We start from the raw sequence: 13,006 nt of genomic DNA, 5'->3' as shown, positions 1-13,006 counted from the left end.
TAGTAAAGGGTGTTGACTTTATTAAACATCAATCTTCAATGGAGGTCTTATTACCATATTGAGTAGTGATGAAATGGGAAGTGCATACAGAGCTCTGTGCAGCACAACCAAGTGCAACAACTGTCTCAAGAAAAAGCGCTTCAACGATTAAATTGTTTGAATCATGAACATTTTCATAAAACACTGTTATTACTTGAAAGAATAACTGATTAAGCAACTGTCACTCAAGCATTGAGTATTTGGCAGACATTTTCTCAAATTTATCTTAAGTGAGCCTGTCACTTGAAGGAAGATAACTGATACAGTATTTATTGCCACTGATGATATTTGACCTTTCGAGTAAAACTTAAAACTTTGGAAAACTTCTACCACCAGGAGCTTGACATCTTACTACCGTTTAAAGGCTTTTCTGATGAAACTGGTGGTGATACTAATGTAGTATGTATTTTTCTCTAATTAATTTAGCACAAATTCAACACAATGCAAAAAGATTTAAGGGGAGGTTTGCTAGAAGTTTTTGAAAAAGGAGATTGCTCCTGCTTCAGGGAATGCTTTCAGAGGCCAACCCTGTCTCTCTTTCTGAGTAGTATTACCCGTGGATATAAAGCCTGGAACTACTCCCGTGATTCTGACCTCAAAGGGAAGCCAACATCAAGATGGAGCTGACAGTGCAGAAGGCAAAGAAGAGATGGAAGAAACTATGGCACAGGCAACTTAATTAAGCAGTGAATTAAATCACTCCTGAAACCCATCCTACCTTTGGACCATCCAATACAGACTCTTAAATGTTGAAACCAATTTGAATCGGGTATTACGTTACTTACAATATAAAAACTCCTCATTTGAGGCATACTGCTAGATTAAACTAAAATTTCAAAAACAAATATGAATGTAATACTCTTATAATTAAAGAAAAACTTCTACTGGAAAAATCCACATTGAGTTTATATAGTTTCATATGGAAATAACATTATTTTAAATTACCTTTTCAGTGTTCTTGTATTTTTCCCATCCTTTCAGCATTTTCAGCCATTTGGTAGTTCTTTCAATTTCCAGGTGCTTTTGCTAAAATAAAATTGATATTCATTGTTACTGTTGTTCGTTTATTTACAAATTATAAAAAACTTCAAAGAAAATGCTGCTTAAGAAAAGGACTACTAAAAAAAGTTATGCTATATTAGGTAGCAGATATCCTATCTAACTTAAAAAGGTGGATAACATCAGAACTGTATCAATAATAGTCCATAGCTAAAGTTAAGATTAACAGGAAATGCTCTATCTAGGTAAAAGGACAAAGATATTTAAATTTTCCGAGACTTTCAAAGTAACCAAAAATCTTGTGTATTCTATAAATTTAAACAAAAAGAAAATTTTAAAATATTTTGAAATATTTTACAAAGCTACAAAAACACAACTTCAAAATTTAATTCTCTTTTCATTTTACTAAATTCTAGTATATTGATGTTTTGGAAAGAGTTGTTTTTTTAAAGTAAAAGTGGCTGTTTATTTATTTATAGAAAGATTAATGTATAACTAGCCCTACGCTAGAGGAAATTATTTAAAAAAATAATAAACAATAGTTGCTGCCCTAAGGAAATTTGACCAGGTGCTAACAACAGACAATGGACACACTGCATTGTGGGCGGCACCAGTGCAGGAAGCAAGGCCATAGCAGAAGGGGCAGTCAAATCCACCTAGGCATGCCAGAGAAAACGAGCCCAAAATGAGGAAAAGGGATATTAGGGTTTTCATCAAATGCAATGTAGGAAAGAACGTTCTAGGCAGCCGTGAGAATGCATGTATTTCTGAGACAGCAGGGGCTAACAGCAGCTCCAAAGGGTTTACAAAAGCAGCAGGACACCAGGCTGCCAAATTTGGCAGAGGTCTCTTGCATGCCCACTAAAGTGACATGGGGGAGCAGGGCTGGGGAATGGGTGGGGAAAGTGAGAGAGAAAATGCTCGCTCTTTACTTCTTTGATTTCCAGGAGGAAGAATATTTTTCCTAAGTACCGGCACCTATGAGTGTAGCACGTATTTGAATAAAAAGCAATGGAAATACAAGTCTACACAGAAAGAAAATCATTCTGAGGATACATTTTATGCTCAAAGATGCAAGCTCACTACAATCCCACAAGATAGGTATGATCATCACCATTTTACAATGAGGAAACAGAGGCATAAAGGGCTTAAGAGACTTGCCCCAAGTCACCCCTCTCCTAAGTGGTAGAAGATGGATTCAAAGCCAGGCAGCCTGGCTCCAAGATGTACACTCTGAGCCACCACATCTCTGGCTCCCATCCTGTCCTCTGCTCTAGTTCAGGCAATCGTGGTTCCTGGATGGAAGCAGCAGCTCCTTACTGTCTGTAATCCAGCCTCAAACAGGCAGGCATTATGCTGGCAGATGGCATATATGCCTCACTACCAATATTTTTAGACCTATAAGAAGCATAAAATTCCAAAGAAAATCATGAACTTAGGAAGAGTATCTCACCAATGAGGATATTTTTAATCAAATTTCATTTTTAAGCATATTCTTAAAACTCTTAAATTACTTAAATCTTTTTAAAATTTTCGATGGGTTTGTCATAATAAAAGATGAGCACTCATGAGAAAAAGATATTCTGTTATAATTCACATTTTTCAAAAGGCTAAGTATATTCCTCATTAGATTATTAGTGATAAAATGTTGCAGAAGGTTCCAGAAATATGTTTAATTTTAAAACTCAGTGGGGCACTGAAATCTAATTAATGTTTCTGCTAAATGTGGCTTCAGAGAAGGCCAAGCTGTGAAAAATTAAGATTGATCTAAATTGCCATTTGGTATTTTCTGTTCTTCTGTACTTTCTCCCCTGACTTCTTCAAAGCATAATCCTTTTTTCTACCAACAGGAAAACACCAAATAATTTAAGCCAACCCAAGAGTATAATAACATACACTTTGCCAGGAACAACCCTGCTGAGATCTAGCAGGTCTCTTGCTATCTTTCATTTTTATGACCATGAATTATCAATGAATCACTTTAGGAAGTAGTCATTTTTTTAAAGGCACACTTTCACATTCTAATGCTTATCATACATACAGATTATTTTAAATGCTACACATTCCCACACTGCAAGAACAAAACACATACACACACACACACACACCACAAAATTTAAGAATCATTAAGTACGTATTCTTTTCCTTACAGCATGTGCACATGCATACACACACACAGACACACATACACACACACACACACAGATATACCTTGGGAAGCTATAGGATCTTAAAATTATAATTTTAATCAGTAATTCAATCCAGTTTAAGTTTTAACTCCATAATGTTGTCAGTTCAACAATATCAAACTTCAATGCACATGAAAGTCTTCTTCCCCCACTCATGAATCTAAAATTCATAGATGAAATATATTTTCTCACTAAAGATGCTGAAGCTAACTATTCTAGCAACCATTTTGAAGAAGTAACTGAAAACATACTCATATGTGACAAATGTGAACTTAAGTGCCCTAGAAAAATAAGCTAAGAAATGTCATTTTGCCATAGACGAGACCACACCAAGACAAAACTAGACTATGACAGTGTATTAGAAACTCTACTTGAAGTTCAACAGACTTTAAAGTTGACATATCTGGAACTATTTTTCCAAACATGTTGCTGGTACCCTTCCGTCCCTGACATGAACTAACAGTATCACTACCCACTAAGTCCTCCTTTTCTCTCACTTCCCACCCCCGAATCACACTCTGCTGGGCTCATGTTCTGTCTCACGCTTCCATCCTGTCCTCTGCCCTAGTTCAGGCATTCAGTTCCTGGATGAAAGCAGAAGCTCCCTGCTGGGCTCCCTGTCTTCACTCCAGCCTCCACTGCTACCACAACTCTTTACACATGTCCCAGTTGAGAAGCCTTCTATGGCTACCCATTTTCCAGAAGTAAAATTCAAATTTCTTAGCACAGCACACATGAGCGAGCAACCTTTCAGAATGTGGCCCAATTCAACTTCCAGTTCTACCTCCTGCTACTTCTGTGATCCGGCCACCCTGAACTATCTGTCTTTCCCATATACAATGCATTTTCAGCCTTTGTGACAAATGATTGTTATTTGTCTGCCTGTGATGTTTTCTCACCATCATTTGGTAAAATCCTATGCACCCTCTTAAGACCTAGGTCCAATGTCCAAGGCCTGAAACCTTTCCTAGTTGCCTCCATGTTCCAAGCAAAACCAACTGTTCCCTTACCACGCTATGGTATGCATTCAAGACCCACATAACCTGGGTTCAAATCTGAGTTCTGTCCCATACTGTTTCATTTGGAGCAAACTACTTAACCTTTCTGTCTCATCTACAAAATGAGAATCATTTTGATCATTGTTACAGCACCTAACACCTGTGTTCTAGCTGGCCTAAATGCCCAAACAGTATTACCAAAGTATGAACTTGACTATAGAGACTGTATATATTCATGTTTTTATCACCTAAAACAGTAATTGTTACATAAGAAAAGTTAAACATTTAAAAATTAAACAGAGTTTACCTAAGAAAAAACAACTGAACAACACTATGAAGGAAATAATAATATTCCGTGGTCTCGAGGTGGAGAGGTGAGAAGTAGAATAAATATGAACAGACAGACTGAAGCCAGAATGTTATTTCTGATAGCAATGTGATCACTATAATATGGAAGTAACCAGAAGTTAATAATATCCCGTATGTGGCAGAATGGTGGAAATGGAATTATTCTATCATGCGGGTAACACTTCTCAAAGTGCTGCCAAAAGGCAGAGCTGCTGATGTTAGCAGCCCACAGGAAACCGATATTAAATAATTCTGTTGGCTTCATACACAAACATCTTACTTCTCTCGATTTGTATCTTGAAGTACTGCAAACCTACAGAAAAGTTGACAGAATAGCATGCCATATACTTATAAATGCTTCATGAGACTCATGGATTATTATCCTTTTGCCAGATTTCATTTATATTGTTTGGGTTTTTAGGGGGAACTGATCATTAGAAAATCACGACATGAATAGTTCATCCCTAAAGATTTCAACTATGTAACACCTAAGAACAAAAACACATTCTCCTACATGATTACAGTACCATTACACCCAAGAAATTTAAAACTGATTATTACCTCAAAAACAGGCCATACACCAAATTCCCCACTTGCCCCAAGACCGTTCTTTATAGCTGTTTTTTTCTGTGCTGTGGGCAACTTGGAATCCCAATATGCATCCTGCATTGCCTTTGCCGGCATGTCTCTTGCAGTGCCCTGGCCTTTGTCTTTGATGACACTGACATTTTGAAGAGTTCAGGCCATACTATTTGGCTTTATGTGATTGGCTCCTCTGGATTTAAGCAGGATTACCACCCAATGACATTGTCTTTCCCACCACATCATATCAGATGCACATGATGCCAATCTGTATCACTATCAGTGATGATGCTACAGGTTCATCATTCAGTAAAGGTTAGTATTTGCCCAATTTTTCCATTAGTAGAGAAATTCCCTTTTGTAACTAATGAATAATCCATGTGATATGCTTTGAGACAGTATGCAGATCATGTTCCTTAACAACTCTACCCAATGGTCTCATCATCCACTGATGGTCCCTGCCTGAATCAATGATGACTGTGATAGCGGTAAAATGGTGTTTGGAATCATTCCTTCTAAATTATTAACTTTGAACATTAAAACGTTTTTCTTTTCTAGCTCCGCCTCCTTTTAATATCATTAAAGTCTAAAGAATTATTTGATTCAATGTATTATAATCCACTATCATCATTATTCTTTTTGAACTCCAAACTGTCCCCTGGGAGCTGGTTAGACTACCTCCCAACTGAGGAGCAATTTCTCCCCTTCAAATGTGTCCTTTTGATATGCCCTATTCATCTTTATCATCTCTTAGTGTTCTGGTACAAAATGATTTTGGCCCAGTTTATATTCTCCCTATCCAACCTAGAATCAGCCATCGCTTTAAGAACCTGTGATTCCCTTTAGTGGAGAGGATGTTCAAAACTAAATTTTGGGCACAACATGTGCTTCTCACCAATGAAAATTTTAAAACTGTATAGAAGACCCAGACATAAGAAAATCCTACTTCTCTCAGAATATCAGAGCAACATACAGCCAAGGAAAATAATGCTGAGGTCATCATCTACACCTTATACTCCCTTTGCCAGCTCTCCATTATCGCTACTGGCTAAGAAAATGGTGCATTGCTGTTTACTTTTCTTCCCTTGAGCTGTTTTCAGGGAAGGACTAAACTTCTATTTAAAGTGTATAATGCTCTATTGTCTTAAGTAGATGTTGCCTCTAAGTCAGAACTGGCCTCTCCTAATGGGGCAAGGAAGGTGGAAGGATTAAAACTGGAACCAGTATTTTCTTTGTTGCATCTCAACCTCCAGAGATCTAAGGCTATATTTTCAACCCTGTACAGGACCAGCTGAATAGCAAGTATTCAATAATGGTTTGTTGAATCATCTATATAGATTTGTCTGCTATCTGGTCCAAGGCCCTTTCAGCTATTAACATGGCTAACAATTCAGAGAGTAAAGCCTAGACACATACACAATGCATGGATGGATATTACATAGCCTTCTCTTGTAGAATAGGAAATCCTAGGTTTTGTTCAGATTCAAGTCTTCAGATGCTTTTATGGCTCTATTTGAACATTGGTGTGTATTGTGATACAGTAATTATATGATCTCTGCCCGCAGTTCCCCTTGGAGATCGTGGGAACCTCTAATTTATAGCCCCTCCCACGTGATATCCTGGGGCTTTCAACTGGCTTCTGATGTGACAAGCAATCTTACAGAAGTGAGCTCTTAACCTGTCAAGTCTGCACCTACTCTGGTTAGTGTCAGAATTGAGTTAAATTATAGAAAATCCAGTTAGTGTCAATTTGGGGAAAAACCAACACACATCTTGGTAACCAGAAGTCTTCTGTGCTGTGTCAACTATGGTTTTCATTTCAGTTAGGACTCGTGAGTGAAGATGAAGCTGAGGGGAGTCAGGCATACCTAGACCTCACCAGCAGAGGTCAGAAGACAACAAGAAGTACTAAAAGAAATGTGTTTTTCCATAAAACCCTGGATTGGAAAGTCTATCAGTCATGTATCTTGAATAAAATTTCATAAGACATTAAATTAAGATATATTTTTTAAAGATATAAATAAGTTCCAATATTCTATACACCACGCAGAAGACTGCACTACATGAAGGGATAGTGGAATCTATGAAAATTCATAGTTTTACGTATCTGTTCCTCCTTATTAAAATCATCAATAAGCTCAAAGAAACAATATAATCCATTGTTAATACTGTTCTCTACAGAGTAAATATAATGTTTGTTTATGTGTTTAAGTGTCTGTTTGGGGGAAGCCGAAGCACTTAGTAAACACCAACACTAATCTTCTTAGGAGGGTACTGTATACTACTCTCCCTTTTTTAAACAGAGAGCTGCCTTATGTAAAATAATACATTGGCAAAGCTGCAAGGAAAGCTATGATTACCTGACTATGCATTAGTGTACAAGTATTCCTCGATGGATATAAGAGCATCCTTCAAGTGTATGCTCTGTAAAGATTGCAGACCAGCAAGGCTATCATTTCTAGATTTTATTCCATTAAAAAAATGTAAACTTTTTAAAATTAGTTTCCTGGAAATGGTAGAACTTGGGTACTAGACTAAGCAATCACCATAGAACACAAGAACTTAAACCAGAAGAACTTGGAGAAAATCTTGATAAACTAAGATTCCTCCAGCTCTTAGATTGTTTTGCATGTAGCTAATTTCTCATTCCACTTTAAAGAAATCAAAACTATAAAAGGCAGGTCACGCAATATAAGTGCAGTTTCCATACAAAAGGCCTTAGAGAAACCCAATCAACAGCCTCAGACTCCTGTCCCCACCCCCAAATAAAAGATTGACAAATGAATATAAGTTATATCTTAATTTAAAACAAATTACTAAGGTATGCATAGATCATTTTTTAGTGAAGCCCCATTAAATTAAACTCTTTGGAGAAAACAATTATAATCCTAATTGCATTGAGTAAGAGGTCATTTACTGTACAGGGAGGTCTTTTAAAAAACTAGTAAAAATTTTTTTTAAAAACAACATTCCCCAAGAATGCATCATCCTCCTTGTGTCTGATATTTCTTATTTTCTTCACTGCCCCATTTCTTCACTGGTCTGAAGACTTTCTAACTTTCTGGACCAGGAAATTTAAAAAGTCGGGAGACGAGTACTGAAGAGAGAAGTCAATATTGGATTGCCAGATTTTTGTTTTGCCAAATGTGGGTATCTTTTGTTAAAGATATCTTCCAATTCTTCCTGATTTCTCAAATAAAAGACACTGTAACACTGGAAAGGACAATCTCTGCCTTTATGTCAATATATTTAGTTTTATAAAGAATTCACTATATTCTTTGGGCTCTCATTCAGCCCAAAAGAGAGATCATAGTCAGAGAGTGGGAACAAATCCTTATGTTCCCATTCAAGGTGAACTGCCACAAAGTTCATAGACAAAGCATTTACCAAGTTCTCACCATTACTCATTACTTCCTTCTCAGTCATTCCTCAGCTACAGAGAATCTGCCTTTCCCCTCCGCCTGCACTACCACTGCATTTCACTAACACTATGCCCCCACCAAGCTGCCAGTCATCTCCTACCTGTTGCCATACTTGACCTTCCTGTAGTCATTGAATGTGAGCTTCTCCAAGGCAGACACTATGTCTTATCTAATCCTAGCATCCTATACAAAACTAGGCCAGTGCTTAATACATAGCTGCTATTCAGTAACGCAGATATTAAAAGAAAGATAGTCATTTGCAGAAACCTCTAGGTTACTGAGAGAGAATCACGCAGTCACAAGAGAATTCAACTGCTGCTCTGTCTACAGGGTTCTCGACATACCTAAGATGTTAATTTCACCTACATCTTAAAGTTTTGCTACAGTTTTGATTTTCAGAAATGATTGATCTCCGGAAGATTTTCTAACATATTTTTCAAATTCCAATTCCAATTTCACCTTCGTTATCTGAAATTCAGCCCCTCGTGCTCATCAAACATACATGAACTGATAATAATCCCAGTCAATATCCCCATTTTCATTCTACAGTTCATTTTTTGGTACAGAAAAAGTGGGAAAGAGGAGGGAGATTTTGAGCAACCTTAAGATATCCTGTCAGTACTTCTTACGCATGCCTGGGTGTGGAGCCAGCTCCTTGCTATGTATAATGAGGAAAGATTATAACATGTTGACAACTTTACTAAGTAACACTTCTCTAAGTAATTAAAATACTAAAATACTGACCCACAGAAAATGGTTTTGGTAGTTGTAAGAAATTTACTAAAATCTCATGGAACAGACACGTTTCAAAGAGCTGCTGGTCTAGAATGGGGCTTTATCAGCCACAGGGTGCCTGAGAACCACTTGTGAAGCTTTCAAAAATTACCTACCAAGAGTCTCCTCCCAGAGAGGCTGATTTCACAGACAGAGGTGGGGCCTGGACAGCTGTGCTCTCAAAGCCTCTCTGTTCTGAAGCTTACCTAGGTTGGGACTTGCCAGTCTAGAATGCAGTCTTTCAAGTATCTATCAGAATCTCCTAAAGTTATTTCACCATTAATTACTATCTTACAGTGACATAGTAAGGTGCAAGTTCTAACAATGACTGTACCATTTTCATAGAATATGGCACTCAAAATCACAAAGATGATCAATTTTATTCCTCTAATAAAGGCAATTCACCAGTAACTGGAAATAAATCAAGAGTGGAACTTACCCGTTCCACAGCTGCATTATGATCTGGGAGCTCCTCCTCACTGCAGAGGAAAAATAGTAATATATGAAATTGTTGAATTCAAAGCAAACTTTTCAAAATGTATATACTTATAGCTACATATGATATATAATATTTATTTGTCATATAAGATTTACATAAGCTTCCATTCACTGAAGCCCCATCTTCAAAATCCAGATCTACACTGTCAAATACGGTAGCCACAAGCCATATTTAATTAATAAAAAGCATCTAGTTAACATTATAATTTAATTTAGTTTAACACTGAGTTATTCAGTCTCACTAGTCACAGTTCAAGTGCATGAATGTCACGTAGCTAGAAGCTACCATATTGAGTGGTACAGATATCATTGCAGAAAGCTCCACTGGACAACACTGCTCCAGATTAGGAGTTAGCAAACTTCTTCTATCAAGATAAATATTTAAATAGTAAGTATTTAAGGCTTTCTGGGCCATACCATCTTTTTCACAACTATTCAGCTCCGATGCTGTAGTACAAAAGCAACCACAGACACTATGTAAATCAAGTGTGGCTCTGTTCCCACAAAACCTTTATTAAAATAGGTGGTGAACTGGATCTGGTCCACGGGCCACAGCTTGCCACCCTCTGCTTTAGACCAACACCTCCATTGTTGGTTCAAACTATGGCCTATAATCAATGGTCGTTTTAAAAATTAGCATAAGGAAAAAACTGCCTCCAACAGACTTGTGAATTCAAAGAGAAAACTTTATTCAGTACAATAAAGAATGCTCAGCCAGGCGCAGTGGCTCACGCCTGTAATCCCAACACTTTGGGAGGCTGAGGCAGGTGAATCACCTGAGGTCAGGAGTTCGAGTCCAGCCTGGCCAACATGGTGAAACCCCATTTCTACTAAAAATACAAAAATAATCCCAGCTACCTGGGAGGCTGAGACACGAGAACCACTTGAACCTGGGAGGCAGAGGTTGCAGTGAGCCGAGATCACACCACTACTGCACTCCAGCCTAGGCAAGAAGAACGAAGCTCTGTCTCAAAAAAAAAAAAAAAAAAAAAGTACGCTTCATTGTCAAAATTTCAAGAGATTATTTTTTAAGTGTACCCTAGAAGATCAAATTCATTTCTGATACAGTATATTTATAATATCTCTAATACAAAATATTATGAGATTCTTGTATTTACTGTCAGTAATATAAAAACAACACGCTATCCATAAACAAAGCTACGCACTTTGAGTAGCTTTCTCGGTAGCACTGTTTTGGCAACAATATGTTCATATTCTTGCCTTAGTTTCTCTTGAGATCAAATAATATACTACCTTGAAGAGCATGATAGAGTGGTATTCACCAGTTTGGTCTTTTCAAGGGCACTCTTTTTCTACTCTGAGGAGTCCTTAGGTGAACCATTACTACAGCAACAAAACTAACAAAAAAAAGAGTAATAGCCAAGAGATCTGCAAGAGTCCAAATCTCTCATTTCACAGATAATAAAACTAACATTTTCACTTAGTCATTCAGCCTAATAGATGTTTAGCACTAATTTGGTGGGTTCAACTTCAGACAGACAAGATCTTAGATTGTGCCAGGAGTATATGAAGAAAAGGGATGAAGGTTGAGAAAACAATTCTCAAGAAAATGATTAAAAATAAAAAGTCTTCAGACCTCACAGATGGATGACAGAGTAAGTATGTGGTCCAGCTTTCCTACAAAGATTTTCTGGCATGATTTCTCCATGTCTAAAACTTTTCATGGAGAATCTGCTGTGTGCATACCAATCTCCACAGAGCTTCTCCTCCTCAAGTCTCTATGCCGGCATATGCTAACTTTCACAGTCTTCTGAGGACGACGCTGCTGCCGCTTACCAAGAGCTCCCTGTAATGCCCAGAATACGCACGTTGCTATGCTGGCACTCAGTAAATGTTGCTGGATGAAGATATGAACAGGAAGAAGAACACATGCCTGTAGGCATGGATACATGCTTACCTTGCCTCCTAAGTATCCTTCAAGTGGAAGAGAAAAAAGAAGGACCACAATCTGGGCAAATGCAGAGAATTCCTTTAGGTCAGCACACTACAGCCCATAGGCCAAATCTGGCCCACTGTGTGTTTTTTTAAATAAAGTTTTAATGGAACACTGACACACTCTGTCATGGGTGTATTGTTTCTGTTTTTTTTCATGCTGCAACAGCAGAGTTGAGCAGTTGTGACAAAGACCGTATAACCTACAAAGCCAAAGATCCTTCATATCTGGCTCTTTACAGAAAATGTTTGCCTACCCCCTGCTTTAGAGATCAAGGGCTTAAAAGCACTTAAAGGATGCTTTAACAAAACACTAAGGCGGTAGCAAGTACCTCTATCTCACAGAAATACAGTAAGGGAAAACCATAAAATAGTCACCTCTGGAAAGAGAGAGCATAACTGGATACACTGTTCACCTACTCTTAAACTTTGAAAGTATTACTAATTAGAGTTTACATGCCTACAACCTCTTAACAGCTAGGTGGAATATTTATATTAACTACAGGATGAAATTTCATTTGGAAACTTAAAAGTTAACTTGTTAAAATTAATAAGATAACATTAATATTAACCAAATTCTATTTTCATTTTTAAAGTAAATTTTATCTGAGTTTAAATTTATCCCCATCAAAATTTATAGGATTGGTAGAAAGAGTTTTCAAGCCCTTGTAATCAAAATGATATTCTCTAAAAACAAACACACTTTATTCTGCATATCTTACATAGTCATGTTACACAGTCATAGTAAACTACAGAGAGTCTGCTAACTTTTACAAGTATACACATTTTGATAAGTAGCTGAAAATCTGAAGCTTAGTATTACTTTTATCTTCTTTATTTCTGGTATGACTTCCTTCTAATTCTGCTATTAATAACTTGTGACCTAAACACATTATTTACCCTCATCCAAATACCAAACATTCTTTGTTAAGTAGACCAGCAGTGACTATGTTTGATTAAAATGTTAAAGTTCTCCGACTTCTTCCTTAAACAAGCTCTGTTCCTCCATTCTCCAGCTACAACTCCATCATGGCACACAATGGGGAGAATGCTCCACTGCTGAGTACTAAACAAAGAAGTTGCTCATCAGGCCGGGCGCGGTGGCTCAAGCCTGTAATCCCAGCACTTTGGGAGGCCGAGGCGGGTGGATCACGAGGTCAAGAGATCGAGACCATCCTGGTCAACATGGTGAAACCCCGTCTCT

The 13,006-nt window shown here is 37.5% G+C and overlaps 1 protein-coding gene across 5 annotated transcripts in view; it reads right to left on the bottom strand.

The window, feature by feature from the left end:
- The window catches only part of USP6NL (USP6 N-terminal like), a 161,143-nt gene that overhangs the window by 56,264 nt on the left and 91,873 nt on the right, over positions 1-13,006 (bottom strand). For 4 of the 5 annotated variants that reach the window (XM_017507122.2, XM_037730915.1, XM_037730916.1 and 1 more), the window contains 2 exons: positions 9,791-9,830; positions 985-1,065 (listed from right to left, as the gene is read on the bottom strand). In XM_017507122.2, coding sequence (XP_017362611.1) covers positions 985-1,065; positions 9,791-9,830 — 121 coding nt within the window. The remainder of the gene's footprint in view (positions 1-984; positions 1,066-9,790; positions 9,831-13,006) is intronic. The other variant, XM_037730917.1, reaches the window with a different exon arrangement.

The sequence above is a fragment of the Cebus imitator genome, unplaced genomic scaffold (assembly GCF_001604975.1).
Source record: "Cebus imitator isolate Cc_AM_T3 unplaced genomic scaffold, Cebus_imitator-1.0 Scaffold368, whole genome shotgun sequence".
NCBI lineage: Eukaryota > Metazoa > Chordata > Mammalia > Primates > Cebidae > Cebus > Cebus imitator.
The sequence above is the reverse complement of the archived record's forward strand: the minus strand, read 5'-3'. Positions and strand labels throughout refer to the sequence as shown.